General features: G+C 53.2%; 2 protein-coding genes across 4 annotated transcripts; one reads left to right on the top strand and one right to left on the bottom strand.

The window, feature by feature from the left end:
* Positions 1-3: 3 nt before the first annotated feature.
* RBPJL (recombination signal binding protein for immunoglobulin kappa J region like) lies at positions 4-14,468 on the bottom strand. The gene is made up of 12 exons (XM_061435511.1): positions 14,450-14,468; positions 13,106-13,256; positions 11,678-11,803; positions 10,203-10,273; positions 9,909-10,024; positions 9,436-9,610; positions 7,480-7,617; positions 6,965-7,074; positions 6,546-6,698; positions 5,019-5,174; positions 4,763-4,866; positions 4-4,655 (listed from the first exon to the last, which is right to left on the bottom strand). Exons 1-12 carry the CDS (start codon positions 14,466-14,468, stop codon positions 4,379-4,381), a joined length of 1,596 nt encoding a protein of 531 aa, XP_061291495.1. The 3' UTR covers positions 4-4,378.
* MATN4 (matrilin 4) lies at positions 13,099-27,527 on the top strand. Of its 3 annotated transcripts, XM_061437714.1 has the most exons (11): positions 13,121-13,182; positions 13,992-14,042; positions 15,382-15,495; positions 16,242-16,811; positions 17,925-18,047; positions 21,032-21,154; positions 21,248-21,370; positions 23,132-23,545; positions 23,646-23,798; positions 26,965-27,072; positions 27,155-27,527. In XM_061437714.1, exons 3-11 carry the CDS (start codon positions 15,417-15,419, stop codon positions 27,211-27,213), a joined length of 1,752 nt encoding a protein of 583 aa, XP_061293698.1. In that variant the 5' UTR covers positions 13,121-13,182; positions 13,992-14,042; positions 15,382-15,416; the 3' UTR covers positions 27,214-27,527. The 3 variants fall into 3 exon arrangements, with proteins under 3 accessions (XP_061293697.1, XP_061293698.1, XP_061293696.1); XM_061437712.1 differs by lacking the exons at positions 26,965-27,072; positions 27,155-27,527 and having other exon boundaries at positions 23,646-24,319; XM_061437713.1 differs by lacking the exons at positions 13,992-14,042; positions 26,965-27,072; positions 27,155-27,527 and having other exon boundaries at positions 13,099-13,182; positions 23,646-24,319.
* The last annotated feature ends 469 nt before the right edge of the window (positions 27,528-27,996 follow it).

The following is a 27,996-nucleotide window of genomic DNA, read 5'->3' as shown; positions in this document are numbered from 1 at the left end:
AGTCGTGTCCGACTCTTCGTGACCCCGTGGACTGCAGCCTACCAGGCTCCTCTGTCCATGGGATTTTCCAGGCAAGGGTACTGGAGTGGGTTGCCATTGCCTCCTCCGGGATGAGGTGCTAGGGGTGTGTATTTACAGACACCAGCCAGGGTGGGGAGGGGATGCTTAGAACCTGACAGGGGCTTAGGATGAACTTGGCAGAGTGGGTCCCACTTTAAGATTCTAGCACCAGTGAGTCCATAAAGAACTTGGTCCCAAGGCTCTGCCTTAGCCCCCACCCTCACCCCTGAACTTTACTTGCTCCTTCCCCACCCCAGGGAGCGAGCAACCAGTTGTAACAGGTGTTCACCAATTTACCACTGAAATCATTGTTGTGGCATGGCTGTCCAACCTGCCTTTGTCCCTTGGGGTCTGGAACAGAGCCAGGTCTGAACCTTTTTGGGTGAATATGGTCAGGGCTGCTGTTGCAAAACTCAGGAGATGTCACCCTGCTGGTTTCATTCCCCTTAAAACCACTTCCTCTCTCCTCTGCCATCTTCATGGTCTGTGCCCACAGCCATCAGCATCCTCCCCAGGGAGGAAGGTGTCTGAGAATATTACCCATACTGTGGTCATGATGAATTTCTATTTAAAGAAACTCAACTTCAAAGAAACAGAAGAGAGAGAGAAGCTCAAAGTTCAATGTTCCCAGAAGACTTAAACCAAAAGACTTGTGTTTTTTTTACCCCCCAGTGGGCTCTCAGGCAGCGTGAGTGCTGGTAAACTGGGAGATTTGGGGAATGCAGATTTTTACCTTATTCACAGCAAGAATACACTATGTACCCCATCCACTCCCTACCCCCAATCCCGCCCTTTGTAACATACACATATGCTACCTACACATAGCAGGGAATTAAGAGTGTTAAAGACTATGAAGTAGAAAATTAAAAGAATCTCAGAGCCCCAGACTTTGCATCAAAAGTATAGGATTCAAATCAGATGCTGCCATCAACCTGCTCTGTTTCCTGGGTCTTCTCTCTCAGAGACTCGGTTTCCCCATCTGTAAAATGAGGATGAAATATGGAGGACAGCAATGACTCTCAACTTTGTTCTGATCCTGAGAACATGAAAAAGTGAAGATTATCTTTAAGGACACGAACTGTTTAACTATGAATAAAGACTCAATGCTTGGGAGGACAGCAGTGCCACCTGCTGGTTTCACACTGCACTTGCAAAATCCAAATTTAATAGCTGCCAATACAATCCCAATCGGAGAAGGCGATGGCATCCCACTCCAGTACTCTTGCCTGGAAAATCCCACGGACGGAGGAGCCTGGTAGGCTGCAGTCCATGGGGTCGTGAAGAGTAGGACACGACTGAGCGACTTCCCTTTCCCTTTCAATACAATCCCATGCTCTTATTCATTGAGCACTTATTCAGTGTTCAAGCGTTGCAATGTACCTCCTAGGCCACACCAGGATAAGCTCTTTCCCACATGAAGCTCACAGTCTAGAGCGGACAACTGACGTGTACATAAAGCCCTTTAATCCAAGGTGGGCAGTACATGGCTCTAGTGGGATTCTATGGGAAAACAAGATGGAAAGCCTGGGGCCGGAGCCAGCTTCGTGGGCTTGTGACCTTGACAGGCACACAAGACCCTGTGCTTGGCAGGGCCCTGCCTTGATTTCATGCTCCGCTATCTCTGTCTTGAAAGTCTGTATAATTTTTGAACAAGGGGTTATATATTTTCATTTTGCCCTGGGCCTGCCAATTATGTAGTCTTGCCTTGGGGACACTTTTTTTTTTTTTTTTTACATATAACATTATATTAGTTTCTGTGTACAACATAATGATGCAATATTTGAATACAGTGTCAAACGATCACCATATTAAGTCTAATTAGGGATTTTTTTTTTTTTTTTGGCTGTGCTGGGTCTTCATTGCTGCTGCACGCTGGCTTTCGCTAGTTACGGTGTGCGGGCTTCTCACTGAGGTGGCTTCTCTCGTTGTGGAGCAATGGCTCTAGAGCCCAGGCTCAGTAGTTGTGGCATACAGGTTTAGTTGCCCTGTGGCATGTGGGATCTTCCTGGACCATGGATCAAACCCCTGTTCTCTGCATTGGCAGATGGATTCTTACCCACTGGACCACCAGGGAAGTCCCGAATTAGGGAAATCTTGAAGGCGCTGTCTGAGATGAGTTTGGAGAACAGAGCAGTAGTGGAGTGGAGGAGGAAGCCTCTTCTAGCAAGGAAGACGGAGAGGGAGGGTAGTTTGATGTTAGACAGATTCAGGCTTGGGGGAGAGAAGACCTCCCAGGACAGTCCAGCAGCTGAAACTCAGAAGACAGGCCAGGGTTGGAGCTCTGAGGGCACAGACTTTCGTAGGTGGGACCAAGGGTCTGGGAGTGTCCTGCAGAAAGTGCGAAAAATAGAGCTGCATGACTGGGCTTTCAGGCCAAGCTAGGTCCTTGGCTTCCGGGACTCCTGCCTGGTGGAGTGGTGGAGGAAGTTCTTGAGGGCAGAACTGGAAAGGCCCTTGAGCCCCAACTCCCCGAGAGACCTTTTAGCATTTTTACAAGTGGCTTCCTGCTTCAATCTCACAGGGCAGTGAGCTCAAACTCTCCTGGGACGGGCACTCACGTGGAGGACATTTTCCATCCATTTATTCCCTGGGTTCCTCAGCCAGGATCCACTCCCAGGGGCCATGGCAGACTGAACAAGTTTCTCTTTCCCATCATTGTGGGTTTCAGTCTGCTGATGGCAGAGAACGGAACTTAGCCAAGAGTTTGAGGACTCTAAAAGCAAAGCTCATTTTGCCCCCTTGGGAAATATCAGCTTCTTCTTTTTCACAGAGGTTTCCATGTTCTGGGGAAAGCATCTTAGGAAATGAACTTAGAGCATAAAGAAAGGCTCAGAAGGGTGAGAGCCCTTGACCCACATTTCAGACCAGTTCTCCCCTTTCGGCACCCCCAGGGGCTGGTACAAGTAGTTGGCACCTACAATATCTGTGTCATGGTTTCCACAGCCCAAGTCAGGACCCTCCATGACACAGGTTCCTCCCTGTGGGGCACACATTTGGCAGAGGGTGGAGAGTCTGGGCAGTGATAAATTGCAATTTTATCCCTAGGCTCCATCCAAAGAAGCTACTCTTTCTTGATTATTGCCCAGCAGATCCCATGAGTTCTGCCTAGAGTTGTCCTGGGAAAGTTTTGTTTTGGGTCTTGTGGTTGCCCCTGGGCCTGCCCAGAGGCAGCAGGTGGTCCCCAGAGCAGGGACAGGGGCTCAGGGATGCTGGCTACCTCTGAACCCCATTGCTCCTCCAGGAAGTATCACAAGTGAGCTATCTGCTCCACCATACATGTTGTCCTCTACTCTGTGTGTATGTGGGGGGAAGCACACTGGGCCACCTCCCTCTGGGAGGAGGTGGGTCATACAGATACAGGGAGTACCACACTCCCTGCCCTGGCTGGGAGTTGATGCTAACACAGCAGAGCAATCTCCAACCCTTAGGACTGATTGCATCTTACCAGGCCTGCGAAAGAAATGCCTGGGTAGACAATTAAGATGGCAAGACCTGACCACTACACCAGGGACCTACCCAGCCACCAAAGTTGTGGACCAGAGGGCAAACATCTGAATGGGTACTGTGCCTGGCTCCAGCCAGAAAAAGACTAAGGAAAGGACTGAGCTTTGTACTGCAGGGTGGAAGCCAGCACTCCAGGACAGGTTCCCCATGCTCCAGAAGGGACTTGGTGCTTGGAGTGGGACCCAATGTTCCAGGCAGGACCTGGTGCTTTGGGGCCATCAGGGCAAGCGTGAGCCCATGCCCCATGTGTGTGAAATATCACCCGTTTCTTCCTTCAGGAAATACAGCTGCCTGGAGGGTCACTGCTCTAGGCTTTTTACAATGTGTGAAACTGTATGCCAGACCCAGAGAGATGGAGAGAAACAAAGATGCAGGGACAGGGATGCACAAAGAAGAGAGATCTACAGGAAACTCCCTGGTGGTCCAGGGACTAAGACTGCACTTCACCGCATGTGGGACGGGTTCCACTCCTGGTCTGGGAGTTAAGATCCCACAGGCCACGTGACACGGCCAAAAACAAAAAACAAAAAAACTATAGTTACTTCGGGAGAGAGAATGTCAGAGTGAAAAAGACAATGATAGAGAAAACCACACTCCTGACCGGATACAAAGGGAGCATCACTCGGGCGGGGTCCTCCTAGAAGGAAAAGACGAGGGAGTAACCGGTGAAAGACCCGCAGGGCCAGGTTTCTAGGGCGAGAGCTTTCTGCAAGTCGGTCTTCAGCTTTCACTTGCGCAGCACCGAGGCGGAGGGCAGGGCTCAGGACCCAGAAAACCCTCCCCCGGCCACGTCTCAGCGTCCAGGCCGCTCCTCCTACGTCTGGATGAACAGGTGGAAGTTGGTGCGCGTGAACTCGTGATGGATGCTCTCCAGGAGCGCGTCGGCGTCAGCGGCGGGCGCCCCCAGGGCGCCCGGGGCCCCCGGCCGCGCGCTGTACTCGGGCGTGTAGGTGAAGGAGAAGGCGCTGGGGTAGAAAAGGCCGTCGGTGCGCACGAGGCTCACGGGCACTGTGATGGGTGTGCGCAGCCAGCGCCAGTCGCTGCCGAAGACGGCTACGTCGGGTACCACACACACCAGGGACCGCGGGCTCCTGGGGGTGGGGCATCGAGATCGGGGCAGCAGCGATGCTGATGGCGTGCACCCCACTCCCCACCAGCTCCGTTCTCTGGGAGACAGGGAAACCCCCCACCCCCATACCTGTACATGGTTTCCGCTTCCACGTCCCCGAACCACACCTTGAGCCCCGCGTGGAAGTTCTCACCGTGGAGCTCCAGGGTGGCCACGTCGCCCCCGCCACTCAGCTGGGGGAGGGTGAGACCAAGGGGTGTGGGAGAAGCGGGGGGCGGGGGGGGGGTGAAGCTGAGAGCTCGCAACCCTCCCTCACCTGCACTCCCGCCCCGCCCAGAGCAGTCAGGATCCACGCCGGCCAGCGGCCCGCAGCGCCCGGATTCACCTCGAGGGTGCTGATGAGCGGCACGGGAGTGACCGGCTCCCGGGTGCACGCCAGGCTGGTGCTGAAGGAGAATTCCACCGACTCGGTGCCGATGATGGTCCAGCAAGAGTTGTCGTTGAGCAGCGCTCTGTTGGCCTCGTTGGGGCAGGGGGAGGCCTGAGGGGAGACCCCAGGGGATGGAGAAGAAGCTGCGGCCAGGGGCGGCCTTCAGCGCAGCCAGCCGGCGCAAGGCCCGGGCTTCCGCATTCCTAACGTTCCAGTCCTGGGCTCTGCGGTTTACCTGCCCTGCGAGCTCGGACCAAACCTTTAATTTCTCTATTTAGAGTTACCTCAGCTCGCTGGACTAGCTGGTTTCTAAAGATCTATGTTCTTAGAATTCTAGAATTCCATTAAAAAAAGAAAAAAGAAAAGAAAAACATTGTGCAATCCTGTGCCCTAAACATTCCAACACTTTAAAATGCTTTTGGAAGGATTATTGCTCAATAATGGAGAAGGCAATGGCAACCCACTCCAGTACTCTTGCCTGGAAAATCCCATGGATGGAGGAGCCTGGTAGGCTAGGCTGCAGTCCATGGGGTGCTGAGCGACTTCACTTTCACTTTCATGCATTGGAGAAGGAAGTGGCTACCCACTCCAGTATTCTTGCCTGGAGAATCCCAGGGACAGGGAGCCTGATGGGCTGCCATCTATGGGGTCGCACAGAGTCGGACACGACTGAAGCGACTTAGCAGCAGCAGAAGCAACACTGCTCAATAATAATGTGATTTTCTACGTATTATGATTTTATCTCAACATTCCATGATAATGTTCTTTGTATTGCTTAATAATAATAGCAGTTTTTCATATTTGACAATCTTATGTCTTAACAGTCCATAATTCATCTTTGCTCAGTAATACTCAAAAGTTAGTTAAGTCGCTCAGTCGTGTCCGACTCTTTGCGACCCCGTGTGGACTGTAGCCCATCAGGCTCCTCCGTCCATGGGATTCTCCAGGCAAGAATACTGGAGTGGGTTGCCATTTCCTTCTCCAGGGGATCTTACCGATCCAGGCATCGAACCCAGGTCTCCCGCATTGCAGGCAGATGCTTTAACCTCTGAGCCACCAGCCAAAAGTACTATTTATTACTGATTTTTATTTGCATTCTACAATTTTTTTTTTCTTGGCCCTGTGCCTCTGGGCTTGTGGGATCTTAGTTCTCAGACCAGGGATGGAACCCCAGCCCCCTGCGGTGGACGTGCAGAGTCATAACCACTGGACCACCAGGGAATCCCCCTACAATTTTATATCATAACATTCTATGACATTAATGGCCTTTGGGAAGGAGCATTGCTCAATGCTACTATTACTATTTTTTTCTACATTCTCTGATTCTATCCTGATAGTCTTCATGTCTAACATTCCATAGGAGGCAGTGTTGCTCAGTGAGTAGCAACCACGATGGTGCTGATAATGGTGATCTTACATCCTACTGTTCTTTGCGGTTCTGATTTTCTGGGATGCTTGGTGCTGAGAGTCTCTGCTTCTCACCTGAAACTGCACCACCTTCTCTGTAGCGAGACATAAGTAGGTGCCGCCTCCTCCTGGAGGGCCACCGGGAAACTGGAATGCACACTTGTGGAGTTGCGAGATGGGCTCATCCACGTCGAGGAGGGCACACTGTTTGGCTACTTTGCGGATGATCTATGGCAGAAGTGTGGGGGAGGTGTGGCAGCAGGGTGCCTGGGTGCCCACAGGCTGCCCTCCCAGCCAGCTCTCTGCTACCCCAATAGCCATGCAGAATGCTGGAATATTGCTGGCATATCCGCCCCCTCACCATGACAGCTCCCACAAACGCTGAGTGTCCCCATTGAGGATAGGGGTCATCATGCTTTGGGTGCTCACCCTCAGCCCTTCCCTTGTGGACGGATCTGGGGTGACCCGTCCAGCCATGCCCTCCCTTCCCATACCATTGGAGGTAGGGTGATGCCCGTGACCGTGCAGACGAGCTGCACCAGGGAGCCGTAGCGGACGTAGCCCTCTCGAGGCGGGAAGTCCCCCTGGGAACACTGTTCATCAGCTGAGAAATAAACAGAAGGCAGGAGGGCTTCAGGGGTTCTAAGCTTCTGTCCCAAATCCTTCTGCCTCTGGCTCCGCCTCGCGTCACATAAGGGTCTTATGGGCAGGGTTAGCACACAGAGAGGTGGCTCAGGCTGAAATTTCTCAGCCTGGAGAAACCCTCTGTGGCCCATCCTTAGAATGCCTGTGCTCTGGGGGCAGGGGCTGAGCTGGGGAAAGGGATTGGATGCCGGAGTCAGAGTAGCTGGGTTCAGTTACTGACTCACTAGGACTTTTGACAAGTCTTTTGGTGTCTGTAAGCCTTGGTTCCATGGGGCAACATTTACTTCCCTGGATGAGTTGTGGTGAAGATGAAATAAGTGAATGCATGTGAAGTGCCCAGCCCCGGGCCTGCTTGTGGGATTACCCAGGTGGAGAGTGAAGGCAGCCCACTGGCGTGCACTGGCCACAAAGTCCCCGTCCTCCACGGAGAGGTAGCGCGTGGAGACCGTCTGGGAGCGCAGGCGGTTGAAGAGGGAGACCTTCGAGCCCGAGGATATGCACACTGTGAGGGGAGGTGGAGTCAGTGCCCGGGCCTGGCTTGGCCCCTTGGAATTGCCAGTGAAGTTCCCACCCTCTGTCCCCTGAGCCAATCTGGCTCAAATTCCCAGACACACTAGCCTGGGAATTCATTGTCTCATGGCTATTTATCCAGCACCTGCTATAATCCTGCTTCTGTACCTCTGTCTGGTCCTTTTCGCTGCCTGGGCAGGAAAAACAAGTAGTTACTAAATGCCCTATGCTGTGTGCCAGGCACCAAAGGGTGAATTAGATCTAGTTTTGCTCTGGAGGAGTTCACAGTCTCAGAGTGGGGACTGGGAATAAATAGAAACTTTCAGTAGGATGTAGTAAGGGCTGGCTGGGTTCCAGAAGGCTTCCTGGAGGAGGTTATACTCTTAGCTGGGGAGGACGAGGTAGGTAGGAGTTGCTCAGGAGACTGTATAAGCAAAAGGCAGGTGGTGTGAAATAGCAGTATATTTCTACGGTTTAATATTGATCTCTTTCATCCTTTAGCACAAATTCAGAGCCACCATTCTGCTTTCTGATTGGATTTTGAGCACCCGGGGAGAAAGCACTGGGCCATCATCCACTCTTCCCCCACAGTGCCAGGCATACTGTGGGTGCTCAATGTATATTTCACCCAAGTTCCCATCCATTATCATAATGATGATAGCTAACGTTCATTGTTTTTCAGATACTGTTTTAAATGCTGAACTTGAGTTAGCTCTTTTGCTTCTCAACAGCCTTCTGCAGTAGATAATATTATCTTTACTCAAGAGAACAACTCCCTCAAGACCACACAGCTAGCCAGCGGCAGAGCCAGGATTCAAACCCAGGCCACCTCGCTCCAGAATCTGCACTTAAAACCATCTCACTATACCCACTAAGCATTCCCTGGCCCTGTCCTCACACCAGCGGCCAGCCAGCGCACTGCCTGAATCTGAGACATCCTTCAACGTTTTTAACAGAAAGCAAACAAGGTGCGGGGTGGGAGTGGGCTTGAGTCACATCAACTCAAGTTCAAATGCTGGCTGGACCCCTTTTCTAGGTGGGCAAACCTAAGCAAGTCATTTGGAAGGTGATGGGCCCCAATATTTCTTTTTTTCTTTTCCTTTTTTCTGGTCCCACTGAGTGGCATACAGGATCTTAGGGTTCACCAACCAGGGATCAAGCCTGAGTCCCCTACAGTGGAACCACAGAGTCTTAACCACTGGACTGCCAGGGAAGTCCAAGGCCGGAACATTTCTTAAACGAATGGATGGATGTTCCGCGTCTCATTTTTCCTCACCTACCACTCACCTTACAAGGATGAGCATCAAACAGGGTGATGAATGTACATGCCTGCCAAGAAAGGCCCCCTTTCCCCAGCTTCTCCCTTCCATTTTCCAGGGAGGGTGATGGTGTTATTGTCATTCAGGCTTTTCCCCCCTGTATTTTCAAACCCATTAGCCCCGGGGTTTATCACTTGGCATCCAGGGCTTATCTCCAACTGTCTCTTTGATCAGCTATGTGTGTCTCTCCCCTGTTAGGCTAGGCTGTTCCTCCAGAACAGACACTTGCAATGCACATCAGGCACTGAATAAATATTTTTAACTGAATTTCCTCTGCCTTTTTATTATATTTTGTCTTCGGTTCAGCACATGCCAGCTATTTTGGGGACCCCCAACCTCAAATTGGGTACCTAAGCCACACCCATTCATCCAGACCCGGCCCCGCTTTCGGCTCCCAGGCCTCTCCCCCTCCCCCTTCCCAAATCAAGCAGCTTGCAGACCTGGGGCACCTCCCCAAGCCCGCCCCGCGGCCAGGCCCCGCCCCCGCTCACGGTCGGTGTTTTTCAGCGACTGTTTCTTCTGCGAGGGCTTGGAGATGACCTTGATGAGGCGGCTGTGGAAGGTGCCCAGCTCCCGGCCGCCTCGGAGCATGAGCCGCAACACCAGTCGGAAGTGCTTCCTCTTGTCTGCGTCCGAGATGTACAGAGTCTTGGCGCAACTGAATTCCTACCGGGTTCGCGAGGACAGGGTCGTCTCATCGCAGCCCTAAGTCCCGGGATGAGCCCACCTCCCCCAGTTATCTGACGCCCGCCCCGTCGGACGTAACATGACAGGTCCAAGCTCTTGGACTCAGCCTCAAGGCAGAAACCTGGTCTCTCCGCATCCCCACCTATCTTTTGGCTCCTGCAGGGGGAGTGAAGGAGCCCCCTCCCCTCTCCGGTCCCCTCCAAGGGAGAGGTGAGGATGGGAGAAGGAATCGCAGCCCACCCACCCCCACCGCCCCCCTCCTGCCATGCGCTCTCACCCTGGAGTCGGGCTGCTCTTCGAAATTCAACTTCTGCGTCTCGGCGGCGCTGCCGGACGCGCCGTCTAGTCCCATGTAACCGCAGACCAGGGGCCCAGTCTGCCCTGCTTGGTGGGCTGCAAAGGGATGGGAGCCGGCTCTGGAAGCACTCAGGTGTCAGCCAGGCAACCTTAGTTCTCGCCGCCAGAGGGCGCGGCGAGACTGCGCCTGAGAACCGCCCCGCTCCCGGGCCCTGCAGAGTGGCTGGTCCACTTATAAACTGAGCCGCCCGGCCGCCCTGGAGTCCGCCCTCACCTTGGCCCGGCACTGGCTTCACCCTCCAGCCCGGACCTGCGAGGTAGACACAGGGCGGCGGGCAGAAGAACCTGCGGAGACATGTAAGCGCCAGACTCGTATATCCATCTCCACTTTAGTGTCCTGCCTTTGAGGCGTCTCAAAGATAGCAGAAAGCCAACGGAATCCTTGATTTCCTCCTCCATCTCTCCAAGTTTCTCCGCGACTGTGAACCCCATTAATACCCGAATCTTTCTTTTCTTTTTTTCACATTCCTCACTCAATCCATCAGAAAGTCCTATCCACCACCTTAAAACATATTCAGAATCCATTGACTTCTGACCACCTCCATCTTTGTCCCAGCTGCCATCAGTTTGCCTGGACCACTGTATCAGCCTCCCATTGGTCTCTCTGCTTCCACTCCTACCCTCCTTCGACCTGTTTTTCACACAACAGCCAAATGGGGGGTTGCTTTTTTTAATTTTTTTCCCCTGTTTTTAGGGTATGTTGCTTATCTTAAAATCCTCCAGTGGTTTAAATTCAAAGTACTTACATGATCTGGCCCCTGCTTACTTCTCCAACTTCACTTCCTATGATGACCCATCTCCTTCTCTAATTCCAGCCACTCTGACTTCTTTTGGCCTCGAACAGGCCAAGTTAGTACCAAGTGAGTCAAGGTCTTTGCCTTTTTCATTGCTTCTAATTAAAATATGCTCCCCCCAGATTTCCTCATGTCTGGCTCCATTTTCACATTCAAGTCTTAGTTCAGATGTCATCTCCTCAAAAGGCCTTCCTACCACCTTGACCTTGCTAGCTAAATACACCCCTGCCCCTCAGTTTCTATCACCTTGCCTATTCTGTTTCCTTCTAGCTCTCATCCTCATCTGGGAGCATCTTCTTCACTGATTTGTGAGGTGTTTATTGTCTGTCTCTCTCACACTAGAGCAAAGATGCCACAAGGGCAGTCATCGTATCTGTCTTGTCCAACTGTGTGCTGGGTGCCCAGCAGTGCCAGAGAGCCTGACACATGATAAGCACTCAGTAGGCAGTTGTGGAATGAATGAATGAATGGGTGAATGAGTGAATGGGGACTGTAGATTCACAGGGTGGTTCTGCTACAGGTCAAAGTCGGGGATCATGGTGACTGAGGGGAAAAGGCCGCTGATTGGCTGCGAGCAGAGCCCTGCGTCCTCTCCGGGTTCTGTGTGTGGTGAGCGTGCATATGCGTGCTCAGTCATGTCTGACTCTTTGCGATCCCATAGACTGTAGGCTCCTTTGTCCATGGAACTTTCCAGGCAAAAAAAAATACTGGAGTGAGCTGCCATTTCCTTCTCCAGGGGATCTTCCCGACCCAGGCGTCGAACCCATGTCTCTTGTGTCTCCTGCCTTAACAGGTGGACTCTTTACCACCTGCACCGCCTGGGAAGCGAAACAGGGAGGGGACCACAGGGCTAAAGGCGGGCCCTGGGACCTTGGAGGGCCACCGAAGGACCTACCTCTTCTCATTTCCGTATGATTTCTGGGCCACCTTGGCGTGCAGGATCCAAACCGTCTGCTCGCACTGCTGCTGCAGGCAGCGGCGCACGCCTTCCCTCAGGACCGCACTGGGCTCCGAAGACGACCTGGGACTGGGTGGGGGCGGGCCGGGCACCCGCAGCAGGGAGCTTAGAGACCCAAGTGGGCAGACTGAGTAAATGAATGGGAGGAAGGAACCCTCCTAGTTCTGCCCCCTCGGCAGAGAAGAAGCCTTAGACAAGAGAGGCGACTTGAGTGTAAGCTGTGGGCTAAATATTTGGGTGGTATGGTGCTCAGTGAGGTCTTCGTGGCGACCACCGGGACCACCCAGGCGCCACTCCGCAGGTCTGGCTCCACGCCCACTGCAGCCTGGAGCCCTGGGGTGAGGCCCCAGCGGCATAAAGCCCTCACTTGTGCCGGCCTTGAGGCGGAGGCTGAGTTTGTAAGGGCGCATGGCTTCCCAGCACCCTTAGGGGACCCACCCCGGGGCAGTCCTGATGCGGTTTGGGGGTGGGGGCGAGGAGAGAGAGGAGGGGAGAGTGGTTGCTGGACCCCGGACCAGAAGAATGCTCTCTGGCCGGTCAGCAGATGCCTGAAAAAAATGGACGGGCACCCCAAACTGTGTGCCCAGGATCTTGGAATATTTTCGTATTTTTCGGGTTAAAGCAACACTCCCAACCCCCTATGTCCCAAGAGTAGGCGTCTATTGCTGTCTCAGCTTTCCTTCCCCCTGAACACAGGGCCTTCATCGGCTGTGGAGGGGGCCAGTCAGGGCCTAGGGGCCTGGGTCTTCTCCGCCAAGGTGTTTTGATGGGCGAGGATGGCTGGGCCCAGGACCTCAGTAATTGCAGAGAACGTGGAAAGGCGTCCGTGAGGGCAGGATCCGAGGCACCACCAGGTGGGGCCTGGGGAGAGCCATGAAGCCTCAGGCTGCCCTTCTGAACCCCTTATCCCTCCTTGCAGGACCAGAACCAGAGTCCGGGGCCTCTCTCCACCCCTGAAAGGGGCGGCGGGGTCAAGAGCCCGGCCGCGCCCTCGGAAGCGGGGCCAAGCAGCCGGCGGCCGAGCCAGGCCCCGCTCCGCCCCTTGGGGCTCTCCCCGGGGAAGGGCCTCGGAGGCTTCCAACGCATTCCGGCTGCGGAGAGCGTAGCCGCCCAGCCTCCCGCGGGAGCTCGATTCCCGCCCCGCAGCTCGCGTCTGTGGCTTCAGGGGTGGCGGGAGCAGGGGGCGTCGCGCTGGCCCCGCCCCAGCCCTCAGAGGGAGGTGGGGTCGCTCCCTGCAAGTGGGAGGGGTCGCGGCCCGCGTTCCCCCTCCCCACCCTCCGGCCCCCGGGTTAAATGCGGCCGCCGCCTCCACCCGCTCCAGCTGCCTGGCTGTCCCCACCTCGGGCACACTGCCCGCGCCGGTACCTGGTCCAACTGCCAGGGAGGCTCCGCCCGTCGGCTCCGCTCTGCGGCCGCGCCTCTGAGCTGTCCGGCAGGCTCAGGTGAGTCAAAGGGCCCGGGGGTGCCGAGGGGTCTGCGGGGAGCAGGCATCCAGCCAGACCAGGCGCCCGTATTTAGCCGCGGCTGCACCGCCTATGGTGCCCCGTCTGACCTGCAGTGCCCTTCCCCACCTCTGCAGGGCCCTCTCCAAATAGAGTCCCCAAGAGCACGGCCGCCAAAACGGAGAAGGGGGACCTTACCCCCAATCTCCTCCCTCTAGGAACCCCCGGCACCCCACCCCCCCACCCCCGCCCCGCCTCAACCCGTTCCCCGGAACGTCCTCGAAGTGTTTGTTCTTCAGCCAACTCTTGAATTATTCACAAACCTCTCCTCCCTCGAGAATCCACTTTCTCCATCCTAAGGGCATTTCTTAAAGCAAGGATTAACCCCCTCAAGGAGCTCCGGGTTCTGGAGTCAGTCCTGTCACCTTGCCACGCTGCTGTGTGACCTGGGCAAGACATTACTCTCTCTGGTCCTGGCTCCTTCCTCTATGAGGAATGAGGACTTGGAAGGGTGATGAACTTGGACGCAAGCCCTATTTTGACTTTCTAGGATTGGGTGGAGGTGGGGTGCCAAGCGAGATGTTGGATCAGGCCAAGAGCAGGAGGAGGGGAAACTTAAGATTTAGGGGCCCAGGAGCTTCTGCAGACAGGAACAGATGGGAGGGGGCCAAGGTGCCTTGTGCCTGTACCCTCGTGCTCCCCAGGGGTGCTCCCCGGCTGGGCTGTGGCCCACGCTGGAGGAGGCATTCCACACCCGCCCACCTCCAGGAGCGGCTGGCACGTCTGGCTTAGTCACCCTCCCACGACAGGTTCTGCCAGAGGGGTATTTGTTCCTCTACCGACGCTGAAAGGCAAAGGAGGTGAGGATCCGCAACGGGGAGGGAGCCTAGAGGGAGCGACAGGCACCCGGCCTTTCTCAGAATAGAATCATTCACGGAATTGGGGAGGGGGCGGGGCTGCGGTTGGATTAGGGGCAGCTGGCCCCCTCTGCCAAGAAACAGAAACATAAAAATGGCTAGCACAGCTTCAGCAAGGGGCGAGGGGATTGGGGTGGAGTAGGGACCCCAGGGAGGGAATGGAAGAAAAAGAGGTGACGCCTAAGGACCAGCTTGCCAGGTCGCTCTGAAGGAAGAACGGGAGCCAGGAGTCCTAGGTTCCTTTGCAGCTTGGCGGGCCACCTTCTTGGGCCTCACTTTTCGCATCTATACAATGGGAGTCCTTCGTGATTCTCAACTGGCGTCGCGAAGGGCCAAGAGGGAGCGCTCACCTGCCCCCACGGGGTCCATGGCCGAGTCCGGGGGCGTCCAATGCCACTGTCCCCGGAGCCCACCGTGCGCACTTCTGCTCCTCTGCTCTAGCGCTGGATATATTCCACCCTTATCTCCAAGGCCCTGGGGCTCCTGGCTCCCTGTTTGCTTTGGGCAGGAGCACCTGCTGGGCAGATGTGGGCTTCCCACGGCCACCTAGCCAACACAGCTAGACTCAAGAGGGCGCCCCCTGGAGACCTTTCCTGAGAGCAGGCGGGAAGGGGCGGTACCAAGTCACAAGTTTATCCGCGTGGTGGGTTTCGGCCAAGGCGACAGCAGGCCTGCATTGGGGCCCTGCCTGTTTGAGTCGAGGGGTGGGGTGGTGGTGGGTGGGAGCACAGCCACACAGAGCTGCCTTGTGTGCAAAGGGGAGGGGGCGAGCTGGGGAATGGCTTCCCTCTGCAAAGAGTCACGCGGCTGCTCCTTGGAACCCCATAGGCGTAGGATTATATCCTGGAGGAGTCACTTTCTTGCCACGCGACTTTGGGTACACGCAGTGAAGTTTCTGAGCCTCTTTCCTGATCTATACTCTGGGGACAGCAACAGCCTTGGACTCAGAATTGTTGAGAGGACTCAATAAATGCCACAGTGCATGAAAAGCATTTATCATCGTGCCTGGCACTGAGGAAAGGCCTTTCCTTTTACATTTTTGTATATTTTTAAATCTACTTTCTATTTATTTACTATTCTACAGTTCTGAAAAGCAGAATTCCCTGTGTTTGCAGCAAACTCACTGTGATGAATTTTTTTTTATAATGAAAATTTTCACCATGCACGAAACTAGAGAGATTAGTAAAATAAACCCATGACCCTCCTCCCCCTCCAAATGCCCATCACCTAGAATAACAGCTCTGTAAACACTATTGCTCTGATCATTTTCTTTCCTCTTCAGGCTCCGACACCTCCGTTCTCTGTTGGCTGAGTGCCATGAGGGGGCTTCTATATTCGCTGCTGCCCCTGTTGCTGCTCCTTCTCCAGCCTTGGGAAACCCAACTGCAGTTGGCAGGTGAGCCAGGGCCCATCCTCACCAGCAGGCGGGGAAGGGAACAAAAGCGGGTTCTCGATCTGCAGCCAACTGCACACCAGGGAGAGAAAAGGAAGAGCTTTGGAACTCTAAGGGGTTGGGTTCAAGTTCACAGCTTCACTTCTGTGGGCCTCAATTTCCCCAGTCTGTATGATGTGGCTTGGAGGCAGATAAGTTGGGCTCATACAGAACTGCCCAGTTGGCATTTCATTTTTAAAAGTTAATTGAAAAAAAAAAAAGTAGGCGATTTCCCATTAAAAAAAAAAAAAAACGATTTGGGGCTTCTCATGAAAAGACTAAAGATCTGCTAACATGGGATCCTCAGGGCTGGAAGGCAACATTTGGTTGGGCTGCCCACTTCAGGAACCATATGGGCTCTCTGGATGTCCACCGTCTTAACCCCAATACATTCCCTCCTTTATTTACGTGGCCTGCCTGGCTCCTAGAGGCATTTGAGTTTGCTACATCCCTTTGTCCACCCTCCGAATGGATAATACCTCCTCAGAGTAGCTCTCAGAGCTGTAGGATAGAGATTCTGTGCAGTCTCCTTCCCCAGGCCCTCAGCAAATGCTGGGCGAGTGGATGGATCTAACCTGCATTTGCAAGGTTAATTCTGAGCTGGGCGCAGTTACGCCGGGAGAGCATGTTCCGCTCTGGGTTTCCCTGAGGGTTCTCCCGGGACTCGAGGCTTTGCTAACCTAAGAGAGCCTTTCCTGATCTCTTCGCAGGTCCCAGGTGCAGTTCTGGGCCCCTGGATTTGGTGTTTGTGATTGACAGCTCGCGCAGCGTGCGCCCCTTCGAGTTCGAGACTATGCGGCAGTTCCTGGTGGGCCTTCTCCGCAGCTTGGACGTGGGGCCCAACGCCACTCGCGTCGGCGTGATCCAGTATTCGAGTCAAGTGCAGAGCGTCTTCCCGCTCCGAGCCTTCTCGCGCCGCGAGGATATGGAACGCGCCATCCGCGCTCTAGTGCCGCTGGCGCAGGGCACCATGACCGGGCTGGCGATCCAGTACGCCATGAATGTGGCCTTCAGTGTGGCCGAGGGCGCGCGCCCGCCGGAGGCGCACGTGCCTCGCGTGGCCGTCATTGTGACCGACGGGCGGCCCCAGGATCGCGTGGCAGAAGTGGCCGCTCAGGCGCGCGCCCGCGGCATCGAGATCTACGCCGTGGGGGTGCAGCGCGCCGACGTGGGCTCCCTGCGCGCCATGGCGTCCCCCCCGCTGAACGAGCACGTCTTCCTCGTCGAGTCCTTCGACCTTATCCAGGAGTTCGGCCGGCAGTTCCAGGGCCGGCTGTGTAGTGAGTGATGGGAGCGCTGGACAGAGTCCCCAACTCTCCGCCGCTCGGATTCCTGTTCCCACCGCAGTGAAATCCTGACCCCTCTCGGTGGCTCCGCCCATCACGTTTAGCCCCGCCCATCAGGCCCCGGCGTTGCCCTGGCAACTGCGGTTCTGTTCAGTCACTCAGTTGTGTCTGATTCTTTGCGACCCCATGGACTGCAACACGCCAGGTCTCCCCGTTCATCACCAACTCCCGGAGTTTACTCAAACTCATGTCCATCGAGTCGGTGATGCCATCCAACCATCTCATCCTTTGTCGTCCCCTTCTCCTCCGGCCTTTCAATCTTTCCCATCATCAGGGTCTTTTCCAACGAGTCAGTGGCCCACTGCGGGCTGTGTCAAATTCCAGCTCTGCCCAGTTTTGCTTAAGGCTTCCCAGCAACAAGGAGCGACGTTTATCGTGCCCACCCACCTTGAAGAACCATGGTGGTTTCCACGGGTTTGTCTAACTCCAAAACCGCCCCTTTACGCAAGAAGCACCACCCCTAACGACTGAGCCCCATCGCCTTCCTAGAGGAGCCAAGCCCCGTCCACCTGGACAGGACCCAACAACTCTTGTTCTGGCTCCTCCCACAATGCTGCCAGATGTGTTCTTGTCATTGTCATTTGCTGCTTTCCTTGTAGCTCAGGTGGTAAAGAATCCGCCTGCAATGCGGGAGACCTGGGTTTGATCCCTGAGTTGGGAAGATCCCCTGGAGAAGGGAAAGGCTACCCACTCCGGTATTCTGGCCTGGAGAATTCCATGGACCCAGTCCATGCGGTCGCAAAGAGTTGGACGCGACTTTCAGTTTCACTTGATTTCTCGACTTCCTCTACTTAACTCCCCGGAGTCCTTCCTTATCCCCCTGACCCATCTGGCTAGGTGCCCAGGTTTTCAGAGCCTACTCACAGGGGCTACTCAGGCCATATATTTTCCCTAAGCCCTCCCCTGGATGGGCCCCTCTCAAACGAGTCATATTTCATCTAAAGACATCCTGGAGCACGGGGCCTGCCTCTGACCCCATCCAGCTGTCTCTTGCTGGAGTGTTCTCCCCCTCTGTTCCCTGATGATTCTACTCTTGTGTGTCCTCAGGAAAGGACCTGTGTGCTCAGGGGGGACACGGCTGCCAGCACCAGTGTGTCAGCGCCCGGGGCACCTTCCACTGTGCCTGCAACCCTGGCTACCAGCTAGCAGCAGATAACAAGAGCTGTGTGGGTGAGAACTACCCCCATCCTGCACTTTCCCTGCTCCTGAACCTTCTGCAGCTTCCTATTGACCCAATATCAGTCGAGTGAATCTGGCAGGGCCTTTGGAAGTCAAAGTCCAGCTCCCTTACTTTTCAGGTCTAGGAAAGAAAAAGTATCGCTTGGGGTCACACAAGTCCTTGGTGGGACAAGGGCTAGAAGTCTTGACCCCACGGTTAAGTGGACTTTCTGCAATCTTCTCTCCTCCCTCTTTCAGGCACATCTCTTGGTTGGCTCCAAAACACCTCCCAAGCCTTTTCAGAGGCATATCTTTACTGTTTTTGTTATTTAGACACTGTTGGAATTTCCATACATACATCCCCTATATTCCCCACCCACGATGCTCGTTTCTGCTTCTGCATCTCAATTCTTTCCCAGCTGCTCACCTGGGCTGCTCTTGCCTCATCTCTCTGCACCTGCAATCTCTCAAAGCCTGGTTCTTCATTTTTGCCTTCTGAAAAGTGATGACACACAGTACCTGGCTTATGCAATTGGAATTCCCCCCCTCCATGTACGGAATATATGTGTGTTCAGTCCTGTGATCATAATGGCAGCTACCATTTACTGGAATGGATTAGTGATAGACTTTATTTTCCCTGGGCTCCAAAATCACTGCAGATGGTGACTACAGCCATGAAATTAAAAGATGTTTGCTCCTTGGAAGAAAACCTATGACAAACCTAGACAGCATATTAAAAAGCAGAGACATTACTTTGCCAACAAAGGTCCACTTAGTCAAAGCTATGGTTATCCCAGTAGTCATGTATGGATGTGAGAGTTGAACCATAAAGAAAGCTGAGTGCCGAAGAATTAATGCTTTTGAACTGGGGTGCTGGAGAAGACTCTCGAGAGTCCCTTGGACAGCAAGGAAATCCAACCAGTCACTCCTAAAGGAAATCAGTCCTGAATATTTGTTGGAAGGACTGATGCTGAAACTCCAATACTTTGGCTACTTGATTTGAAGAACTGACTCATTTGAAAAGACCCTGATGCTGGGAAAGATTGAAGGCAGGAGGAGAAGGGGATGACAGAGGATGAGATGGTTGGATGGCATCACCAACTCAATGGACATGAGTTTGAGCAAGCTCTGGGAGATGGTAATGACGGGGAAGCCTGGTGTGCTGCTGTTCAAGGGATCGCAAAGAGTCGGACATGACTGAGCAACTGAACTGAATTGAGCCATTTACTGAATGCCAAGTGAGCATCAGATATTGAACTAAGACTGTTACATATATCATCTCTCAACCTCACAACATTTTGGAAAAAAGAAGTTCTGTGTTTACAGTAATCGAGATGTCAGCTGGGATCTTCTTGTTTTGGGGGCTTAGAAAAGGCTGGCTTGAAACCCTATTTGAAGACCTGTGAACATTCAAAATCTTCCTCAAGATCTCTGGGAATTCTAAGTGCTTACATTCTGTGGTCCCCTCTCGCTCTGAGCTTCTACTGAATTCATTTGATTTATAGGTCCTCTCTCAATTTCTCAGTCCATGCCTGCTATGCATGTAAGTCAGCCTCTTCACTGGTTTACACACTTGTGCACACAAGGGCATGTGTGTATGTGTAAGTTGTGCATATGTCTATTTTACTAAATAATGGGGGTGGACAGAGATGTGATTTACATCTAAGTGAAGTCAAACATACACACAGAAAATGAAACATCCTTTATTTATAAATGAATATTAGGCATCCTCGATTCTGAAAGTGCTTAGTCACCACACTATAGGGAATTTATATAGGGATCAATCCATGTTACTCATCTCCACACCATCTCTCTTGCTCTTTTTTTCCCTCTCTCCACTCACCATCTCTTTTCTAGGAACCCCACATTCTCACACTTTTATACAGAGCAGCCCATCTTTCTCTAGTCCTTATTCCTCAGTTCAGCTCTAGGCCATATCTATACGTTGAAATCATCAAGATGCTCAGCAGTGCAGTAGTTCACCCTTCTTAGAAGGTGGGTGTAAATAGCAATTGTTCTCTTCTGTTAGGGCTTCCCGGGTGGTGCTAGTGGTAAAGAATCTGCCTGCCAGTGCAGGAGATGTAAGAGACGTGGGTTCGATCCCTGGGTTGTGAAGATCCCCTGGAGGAGGGCATGACAACCCACTCCAGTATTCTGGCCTGGAGAATCCCATGAACAGAGGAATCTGACGGGTTAAAGTCCATAGAGTTGCAAAGAGTTGGAAACAGAGTGACTTAGCATGCACATGCCCTCTTCCATTGACTGTATTCCCATTTTGCAGAGGGGGAAATGGAGGCTCAGACAGGTTAAACGGCAAAGCCTGGTCCTCCCCTGTGAATTAATGAGCATCTTGAGGGCAGAAGCCCTGTTTCTTACAGCTGTGGAGTCCCATTCTTATTCCTGGCTTAGTAGTGGGCATGCTGGGGCTTGAGCTGGGAGGGCTGCTTGGCTCAGTAGGAAGGAGGCCTCTACTTGGAGAATCACAGATGCCTGGGTACTACCCCAGACTAACTGAGTCAGGATCTTTGGGGGTTGGGGTCCAGGCCTAAGTATTTTTATTTATTTGTGTTTTTTGGCCATGCCCCGCGTCGTGTGGGATCTTAAATCCTCAACCAGGGATTGAACCCATGCCCCCTGCATTGGGAGTGTGGAGTCCTAACCACTGGGAAACCAGGTGAGTCCCAGGCATAGGTGTTTGTAAAAAGCTCCCAGGCAGTTGTGCTGTCAGGGCTGAGAAGTGCAGCCCCCGGGCCCAGGCTGACCTCACCATTTCCTCAGCCCTCGACCTCTGCACTGAAGGGGACCATGGCTGTGAGCATCAGTGCGTCAGCATGCCTGGCTCCTATTTCTGTCGGTGCCAAGCTGGCTTTGTACTCCAGCAGGAACAGAGGAGCTGCAGGGATGAGCCAGCCCCCAGCTGGTATCCTACGCTGAGGTCTCTGATGACTCCAATCAGAACCGATGTATGTCTTTCTTTGCCTCTTCCTTCCCACCAGCCATTGACCACTGCAGCTTTGGGAACCACAGCTGCCAGCATGACTGTGTTAGCATTTATGGTGGGCCACAGTGCCGCTGCAGAGAGGGCTATGACTTGCTGCCCGACGGGAGGAGCTGTCAGGGTGAGGCGGGGTCTTCTCCATTTGTGCAGAGCGGCGAGGGATCTCAGCTGGTGGAGTCCACCCTGACTCATCCTGACTTGTCTCTCCTTTCAGCCCGGGATCTTTGCAATGGTGTGGACCATGGATGTGAGTTCCAGTGTGTGAGTGAGGGCTTCTCCTACCGCTGCGTGTGTCCTGAGGGGCGGCAGCTCCAGGCAGACGGCAAGAGCTGCAGCCGTGAGTTATGGGTGGAAGGGGGCTAATTCTGCCTGCGTCTGCCCCCCTGCCCCATTCTGAGCATCCTTAACTCTTTCCTTGCTGTGACCCCTGCATGTGGTGTAAATGTGTGTGTGGTGGAGTTGGAGGCTCTGCCGTGCCCTGCCTCTACCTCTTTGCCTTCTTCTACCCTGCTGCCAAAGTTAATTTCAAAAACACTATTTGATCACATTTCTCCCTTACTCGAAAGCCTTCTGTGGCTCACCAGTGCTTACAAAATAAAGATCAAATGCCTTACCCCTGAGTTTTTCAAATGGTGGGTGTAACCATAGTAGATTACACAAGTGGTGGGTGTAACCATAGTGGATAACAAAATCAAGTTAATGGGTTATAAGTCAGAATTCTTTTTAAAAAAGAAAATAGAGTTTACTACATGTATGTAGAAAGAATAAGTATTGTTTCATGAAACTCAGTTTTAATTGTACGTGAGTATAAGGGCATCATGGGCTTATCAGGTGGCGCTAGTGATAACGCGCCTGCCAGTGCAGAGGATGTAAGAAACACAGGTTCAATCCCTGGGTCGAGAAGATCCCCTGGGGAAGGGAATGGCAACCCACTCCAGTATTCTTGCCTGGAGAATCCCCGTGGACAGAGAAGCCTGGCGGGCTACAGTCGATAGGGTCTAAAAGAGTCAGACACAACTGAAGCATGGCATGGTATGGCACATAACTGCATCATAATGCGTTATTATTATTTTACTATGAGTTGTGGTCAAATTTTTGAAACCACTGCCTTAGGTCATTAAAATATTGCTTCAGCCAACCCCATCATCCTGTCTCCTGCCAGACTTAAATATTTGATCCGTACTGGCCCGCCCATTCCCAAACGTGTTGAGGGCTCCTGGATTCCATGCCTCTACACACATTGCCTCCACCATCTAGAATGTCCCTTCCTGCCTTGGAGAACTCCTACTCATCCCTGAAGACCAAATCACTTGTCACCACCTCCATGCAGCCTTCCTCACCAACTCCAGGAAGAATCCTACCTTGCTCCCTGCATGCCCCTCTATTCAAACACTTCCCTTGATGGTCACTAATGGCATATGTGACCCCTGTGCTTCATCCCTGTTTCTTTATGGATCAGGATTATGTTTCATTTATTGTCGAACCTCCCTTGGGGCCTAGCAAGGTCACTGGCTGAGAAAAGGGGAGGCAAAGTGCTCAGAATTCTGTTGGTTAACATAGTAGATGATCGTAAACAGTAGCTACTGTGATGATGATGATGAAAAAGATGCCTTTAGCAGGTTGCCTGGCCTGTGCTAAGCACTTGCTTGCTAAGTCGCTTCAGTCGTGGCCCACTCTTTGTGACCCCGTGGACTGTAGCCCACCAGCCTCCTCTGTCCATGGGATTTCCCAGCAAGAATATTGGAGTGGGATTTCCAGACAAGAATACTGGAGTGGGTTGCCATGCCTTCCTCCAGGGGATCTTCTCCACCCAGGGATCAAATCCGAGTCTTGCGGCTCCTGCATTGGAGGCAGATTCTTTACCACTGAGCCACTAGGGAAGCCCCGTGCTAAGCACTTAGTAAATGGCAAAGATGATGAGGATGCCAATGATGATGATGTGATGATTAGTTTTTCTTATTTTAGCACAGTGCCTGGCATAGGAAGGAGTTCACACACAGCATCTGTTATATAATAAACGTTTGCGAATGAATGAATGAATGAGCAAATGGCTGCTGCCCGCCCTCACTCCCAGCTCTTCTCCTCCGGTGAGGTATAGGGTGCCGGGAAGGCCACGTGGACCTAGTTCTGCTCGTTGATGGCTCCAAGAGCGTCCGCCCGCAGAACTTCGAGCTGGTGAAACGCTTCGTGAACCAGATCGTGGACTTCCTGGACGTGTCCCCCGAGGGCACGCGCGTGGGGCTGGTGCAGTTCTCCAGCCGCGTGCGCACCGAGTTCCCGCTGGGCCGCTACGGCACCGCGGCCGAGGTGAAGCAGGCGGTCCTGGCCGTGGAGTACATGGAGCGCGGCACCATGACCGGGCTGGCCCTGCGCCACATGGTGGAGCACAGCTTCTCCGAGGCGCAGGGAGCGCGGCCCCGGGCGCTCAACGTGCCCCGCGTGGGCTTGGTCTTCACCGACGGCCGCTCCCAGGATAACATCTCCGTGTGGGCGGCGCGCGCCAAGGAGGAAGGTGGGCTTGGCGAGGGCCGGGCTGACTGAGGCTGAGTTGGACGCGGGGAGGCAGATTTCCTTAAGCCCAGGGCGCCCCCTCTGTTCCCCCCACCCCGCAGGCATCGTCATGTACGCCGTGGGCGTGGGCAAGGCCGTGGAGGAAGAACTGCGAGAGATCGCCTCGGAGCCAGCCGAGCTGCACGTGTCCTACTCCCCGGACTTCAGCACCATGACGCACCTGCTGGAGAACCTCAAAGGCAGCATCTGCCCTGGTGAGCGCAGCCGTCTCGGGACCCCGCCCCTTCTCTTGCCGCGCATCCTCCGAGACCTCCCGGTCCTATTCGCTCGCGCCCCCTTCGCTGAGCGACAACAGTGGGATGGGCTCGCTGGTCAGAGCCTCCTTACTCAAAGTGTGGTCCCTGGACCGTCGGCAGGGCTGTCACCTGGCTATTTGTTAAAACTGCAGCGTTTTCAGCGCTCTCAAGACCTACTGAATACAATGCTGCACTTTGACAAGACCCTCAGGGAATTAGTACTAAGTTTAAGAAGCACAATTCTAAGTGATCTGTTGCCCAAATTGGCGGGAATTCAGAATAATTTGGGGAGTGGATTTTTTTCAAAGGCACGCCCAATTCAGCATTGGTAAGGGGAGCCACATCATAAGTCCGTTTATCTTGCTGGAATTCAGCTTCACCTGGGAAGGGGCAGGGAAAGACCTGGAAAAGGGGCAGGACTGGGCGTGTTTCAAGTACACAAAGATGTGTATTAAATATACGTGTGCTTAGTCGCTCAATCTTGTCCGACTCTTTGTGACCCTATGGACTATAACCTGCCAGGCTCTTATGTCCATGCGATTCTCCAGGCAAGAATACTCGAGTAGGTTGCCATTTCCTCCTCCAGGGGATCTTCCCGGCCCAGGGATGGAACCCACATCTCTTGCTGTCTCTTGCATCGGCAGGCGGATTCTTTACCACTAGCACCATCTGGGAGGCATATTAAATGTATATATCCCATAAATTCAATCCATCTGCTTCATATGGTGCTCAGCTAAGGAAAAGGGGACCAACTCTATTTGTGGAGGGAGGATGGGCTTGAATTTTGTGTACAAGTACCTTTATAGGTAATATAGGGAATTTCTCAGGGGGTGACTTTTTTTTACCATAGAGTCTTTAGACTGTAACCCAGGCCTACAATGTGACTTTTCTTTTAGATAATCAGGCCCCACTCTAGAGCCAGGTTCAGTAGGGCTATGCTGGGCCTGGACAATCTGTTTAAAATATCTCTGTATATATGTATATATACATATATATGTATGTATATGCATATACATATATATATACACACACACCTACACACACACCTTTCTTCCTCTTCCTCTCTCCAGGCTAATTCTAATAATTAGCGAGGATATTATGGAGACACTGGATTAACTTCTCCTTCAGGGCCCTTCCTGTCCTTTTACTAATTTATTTATTTGGCTGTGCTGAGTCTTAGTTGCGGCACGTAGGATCTTTAACTGCAGCATGGGAACTCTTAGTTGTGGCATGTGGAATCTATTCACTGACCAGGGATCAAACCCAGGTCCCCTGCATTGGGAGCACGGAGCCTTAGCCACTGGACCACCAGGGAAGTCCCTAACTCTTATGTCCCATGAAGTGTGACTTTGGACAAGTCACTTAACCCCCACCTCTCCCTTACCTTTCCTCTTCTGTGATAGGGCAGGGTGTTGGCTGCCCCAGGTTGCCTCTAGTTCTAGAATTCTAACCGAAATCTGGCCTCTGTGATTGAGTATCTTCACCAACCGATGAAGGATGACCTTGGGTAGATCCTCCTCTCTCTCCGGACCTTGGTTTCCCCGCCTGCAAAGTTAGGAGCCATTCTGGGGCTGTTATCAATACCACTGATGACGCAACATACAGCAGTTTGCTGAGGGTACATACAAGACTAAGATATAATTTTTAAATCATAGCAACTCTGTATTGAAAGCCAAGTGCCAGGCATTGTGCTGTGGTATTCAAAATGGCACACATTTACAGAATTTAGTGAATCTAAGATACCATCCATTGTAAGAATCACTATTATTTTCTATACTGCTAAAAAAAAAAAATAAAGATGCCGGACTTAACTGTAAGGCGCGTATTTTGATTTCAGAGTTGTTGAAATGTGTGAGGAAATAGACTGGAATCAGTGGTTCTTAAACATTGGTGTGCATCAGATGCACCTGGAGGGTTTGTTAAAAGACAAATTGTTGTCTCCAACCCCAGAGTTTCTGATGCAGCAGGTCTGGAGTAGAATCAGATCATTTGCATTTCTAATAACTCCCTAGGTGATGCTGCTGCTGCTGGTCCAGGGACCACACTTGAGAACAAATGATCCCTAAGATGTTGATGTTCACTCTTGCCATCTCCTGTTTGGCCACTTCCAATTTACCTTGATTCATGGACCTAGGGAACCACTGAAATCCAGTATAAAGTGTTTACTTGTATCAGTTCTAACGTTTCACCCTCCAATAAACTAGCCACTAGCAACATATGCCCATCACCACATTCAGTTTCATTTCGACCGTATTTCTGTCGACTCTTGCAACTCAAAGTGTGGTCCGTGGACCAACAGCATCAGTACCGCTTGGGAGCTTACTAGAAATACAGCATCTCTGCTCCTTCCCCGTTAAGAATAAGAATCTATCTATCTATCATCTATCTATCTATATCTCTTTATCTATCTATATTTTGGTTTTTGGCTGTGCTGTGGTTTTGTTTTGTTTTTTCCTGCATCCAGTCTTTCTCTAGTTGTGGAAAGCAGAGGCTACTCTCCAGTTGCCCAGACTTCTCATTGCAGTGGTTTCTCTTGCAGAGCACAGGCTCTAAGGCGCTCAGGTTTCAGTAGTTCTTGCAGCACGTGGTCTCAATAGTTGCAATTTGCTGGCTCTAGGTGCACGGCTTCAGTAGTTGTTGCATAGAGATTCGAGTTAGTGGTGGTTCACAGGCTTAGTTGCTCTGAGGCATGTGGAATCTTCCTGGACCAGGGATTGGACCCGTGTCCCCTGCATTGGGCACTGTACCACCAGGGTAGTCCAAGAATCTATATTTTAACAAGATCTCCTAGTGAGTCCAATGAGCACCAGGGTTTGAGAAACCTTCTGAGATGGGTACCCACATAAGACATACATGAAAATCATAGAGTCTTCAGCACCGCCCAACGAATAGGTTTTCTCATTGTATCCGTTTTTATAGACAATGAATCCACGGCTTAGAAAGTTTGAATGGGTTTTCCAGTATCTCACAGCTATCGAGCTGGGACTCATCCCAGGTCTGTCTGAATCTCAAACCGGCGCACTCAGCCGCAGGCGGGGTGGAGGAATATCGGGAGGCCTCGGCCAGGGCCGGCTGGTCCTCCTACAGCTTCTCACTCCCCCGACTGTCTGTGCCCCTCTGGCAGAGGAGGGCATCGGCGCGGGGACAGAGCTTCGGAGCCCCTGCGAATGCGAAAGCCTCGTGGAGTTCCAGGGCCGCACGCTGGGGGCGCTAGAGAGTCTGTCGCAGAAGCATATCCTTTGGGTCCGCGGGTGCGGGCTGGAGGGGAGACGAAGGGACCCCTGAGAGCCCCGGAGGCTTCCTTAACCTCCCACTGGCCCAGCTGACCGCACGCCTGGAGGATCTGGAGAACCAGCTGGCCACCCAGAAGTGAGGGCCGCGGGTGGCCCGGACCCGGGCAAGGAAAGCGGCCCCGCGGACGGCCCCAGCCCTCTACCCCCGCTCCAGGGGCGCCGTCTGGGCGCCGGGCCCGGACAGAACCTGGGTCCCCCTGGGCTTAGGCTGTCGCGGGGGAGGCGCTGGCGGGCTCCCAGCGTTGCGCTAGAGCTGGGCTCGCCTGGACCAGAAGTCGGACTGCGGGGAGGGATCGGGGGAGGGGATGTGGAAGACGCGTGCTGCGGTCAGTTCTTTGTAGGATTTCTTTTTTTGTTTTCTTTTTCTTAAAAAAAAAAAAAAGTTTGGTTTCCACGGGGTCGGTGTGTGTGTCTTGCTGTGCCGCCACGGGGAGGGGAGGCCAGACGGAGCGCTCTCCGGCGGCGCCCAGGCGGCGTCTCCTCGGAGAAAGGCGCATTGTGCGGGGGTCGGGCCGGGGGGCAGGGGACTGCGAGCTGCTTCCCCCCGCTGGTTTATTCAGCCGAGAACAGATGGCTCCTTATGCAGGCGGTGGGAAGGGGGCTCCACGGGTACCCTTGGGGTCTGGGCAAGTCTGCCCTCCATCTCTCAGCGGTCAGGCACCTGGCTCTCTGGCTCTGCCCGTCTCCTGGTGTCCCCCCCACCCCAACCCCGAGTCTTGCATAAGGGCTGTTAGAACTGGGCGGAGTTGGGGGGTGAGTGATGAAGAAGCGGGAGGCAGTAATCGGACCTCCTGAAGGGACGGGTTGTGGGGGGTGGGGCCCGCATTGGTGAGTTTCACTCGGATTTTATCTCCCTGCACCAG

This window comes from Bos javanicus, chromosome 13 (assembly GCF_032452875.1).
Source record: "Bos javanicus breed banteng chromosome 13, ARS-OSU_banteng_1.0, whole genome shotgun sequence".
Classification (NCBI taxonomy): Eukaryota; Metazoa; Chordata; class Mammalia; order Artiodactyla; family Bovidae; genus Bos; species Bos javanicus.
This window is presented reverse-complemented; position numbering and strand designations above follow the sequence as displayed.